Genomic DNA, 2,530 nt, shown 5'->3' on the forward strand with positions numbered 1-2,530 from the left:
CACACACACACACACACACACACACACACACACACACACACACACACACACACACACACACATATATATATATATATATACATGTATTGCGTATAAAACAGTTTAATCAAAGTAGAAAAATTCACTAAAAAATTCATTAAAAATAAAATTTCGTATCTTTTAGTCTTGTACCATTGACGCGAGGAAATTAGGATCCGACAGTGAAAATTACAATACGTGTTTAACTGAAACTAATGTATCTGATGGTAAGTCTACGAGCACATACGAATTAACATGAAACTAAACGTGGATTTTTGCTAAATAATGCTAATGCCAGCGGTATTTTATCGAATATTCCAGTGAATGAAAATTGAATAATAAATTGAATAAAATTTTTTTTTTACATTTAATAAAAATCAAAAGAAGATAAAGAGAAGAATGTAGTTTCAGTGCACTGGGAGTCAATTTTTGTAACATTAATTGAACTTTGTTAATGTCCTGATTTTAAAAATATTAAAATTATATAATAATAATTGTTATTAAAGATTATTTAAAATAAAAATTAGGGAAAAGATTTGTTTTTATTAATAATTTGTATTTTACAGTCTTATTTTATAAATAATTATTTGAATATTTTTCAAAAACTATTAGAGAACTTTTTAATACATAATATATTTAATACATAATAATTATAAAAATAATTTTAATTATTAAAATCTCTATATTAATTGAAGATCAAATAAAAGTTGATACATGATAGTTTAAATATTTATACGAAGACTATTTTATTGCAAATACATATAAAAAAGATTTAAATAAAAATTTATATATTGTGTTTATAATATTTTTTAGAACATCAACAAAATTTTTATAATTCTTTAATGGATACAAAATTTACATTTTTTTTAAATTAAATTTCTAGATGACATGTTAACAGTACACGACATAGCACATGACCAATACAAATCCGAAAATCAAGAAAGACTAAATAAGAATGGTTGTGTCATACAATGTTTATTACAAAAGGGAGGACTGGCAAGTAGTTTTTTATTATTTTCTTAAAAAAGATGTCTGAGCTTTGAAATGTTTAAATAATAAAATGTTGTGAATATTTTAAAATGTTATTTTTTTCATAATATCTTTTATATGATGCTCTATTTTTTTAATATTGATTTTCCAATTGTAAATTTTATTAGTAATTTAATGCTTTTATATATTATTACATTAAACAATATGATTTAAAAAATAACATAAGACTTAATACATGCATTTAAAAAAGTGATCTGATGAATTATCTAATTATTAATGTTTTATAAATTTTTTTTGTAAATATTAGATGGAAGATGCAGAATTTAAAGTAGAAAAGATGCATAGCGAATTCATCAAGAAAACAAGTGTTCAACCAGGAGATAAAAGATTGGAAAGTCTGGACACTTGCATAAATGAATGTAAGTTATATACATAATCATATCATATGTGTAATATAATCTAGGTAATGTAGATTTTAATATGTAATTATGTTTAGTGTCTACAATAATAATTATTAAATAAGTTTTCATACATTTAATTATTCTAGTTATTTTAATATTAAGAGAGAATATAATATCCTCACTTTACTTTTTATCACTTACTAATTTTATTTTTTTCTATTTTAGCAAAAGACCTTACAGAAAAATGCGAAAAAGCTTTTCTTATTTCTGCATGTTTCATAAAAGCTGAACATAAGCATAAACATGGACATGATCATGAACATGAATAAATTCGCAAAATAAATATAATTAAGAATGGCTGAAATTAAATTAAAATATTAAAATCTACAGACATTTTCAATAAAGGAATATATCTGTATATATATATATATCGGTTTTCTTTTAATATTTATATTATTTTTATATTTTAGTTTAAATAAAATATCGATATCAGAACTTGATAAATCAGAATTACGAACTTTTTAAAATTATACAATAATACTATAATAAAAGAAAACAAGTTAATAAAATATAATTTGAGATATGTAGATATTTTTTTCTTTAATTGTTACATTTACCCCAAAGTTATTAAATTTGCAACATAATGATACAATTACACATAAATATTGAAATTGTTTTTATACAATTCTGTGTTTTTATTTTTCTTATAGAATATAAACTTTTAGATTAGTTAAATTTTTCATTGATTTCACTTCTTTTTTTTAACGTAGTCGTTTGTATGCGAATATATTTACAAAGCTATAATAATTATATATACATTTTAATGTACTATGTGTGATTTACATTTTATATAAAAATTATATAAAAATTATATAAAAATTATTGATTAATTTTCGTATATACGTTGTTTTTTATAATAAAAATATATTAATGATTATAAAGTCACACTTTGTGCAAACATAACTCGATTGTACTTCATTAATTGTCTTTTGATATGTTGATTACGATATCTTGATTGCAAATTAATTATAGTTATTTTAAAAGCAGGTGCTGTATAATTAAACAAATTCAAAATTATAAACAAAACTTCACATCTTACATTGTTTCTTTTAATTAATCAA

General features: G+C 20.9%; 1 protein-coding gene across 1 annotated transcript; it reads left to right on the forward strand.

Annotated features, from left to right (window-relative positions):
* Positions 1-115: 115 nt before the first annotated feature.
* Positions 116-1,990, forward strand: LOC105625385 (pheromone-binding protein Gp-9-like; the record flags this gene model as incomplete). Its single annotated transcript, XM_012206719.1, is given in 4 exon segments — positions 116-245; positions 902-1,014; positions 1,316-1,427; positions 1,635-1,990. Coding segments are annotated over 4 exon segments (459 nt in total), but the record flags the coding sequence as incomplete, so codon positions are not given.
* Positions 1,991-2,530: the final 540 nt, after the last annotated feature.

This window comes from Atta cephalotes, assembly GCF_000143395.1.
Source record: "Atta cephalotes unplaced genomic scaffold scaffold01231, whole genome shotgun sequence".
Classification (NCBI taxonomy): Eukaryota; Metazoa; Arthropoda; class Insecta; order Hymenoptera; family Formicidae; genus Atta; species Atta cephalotes.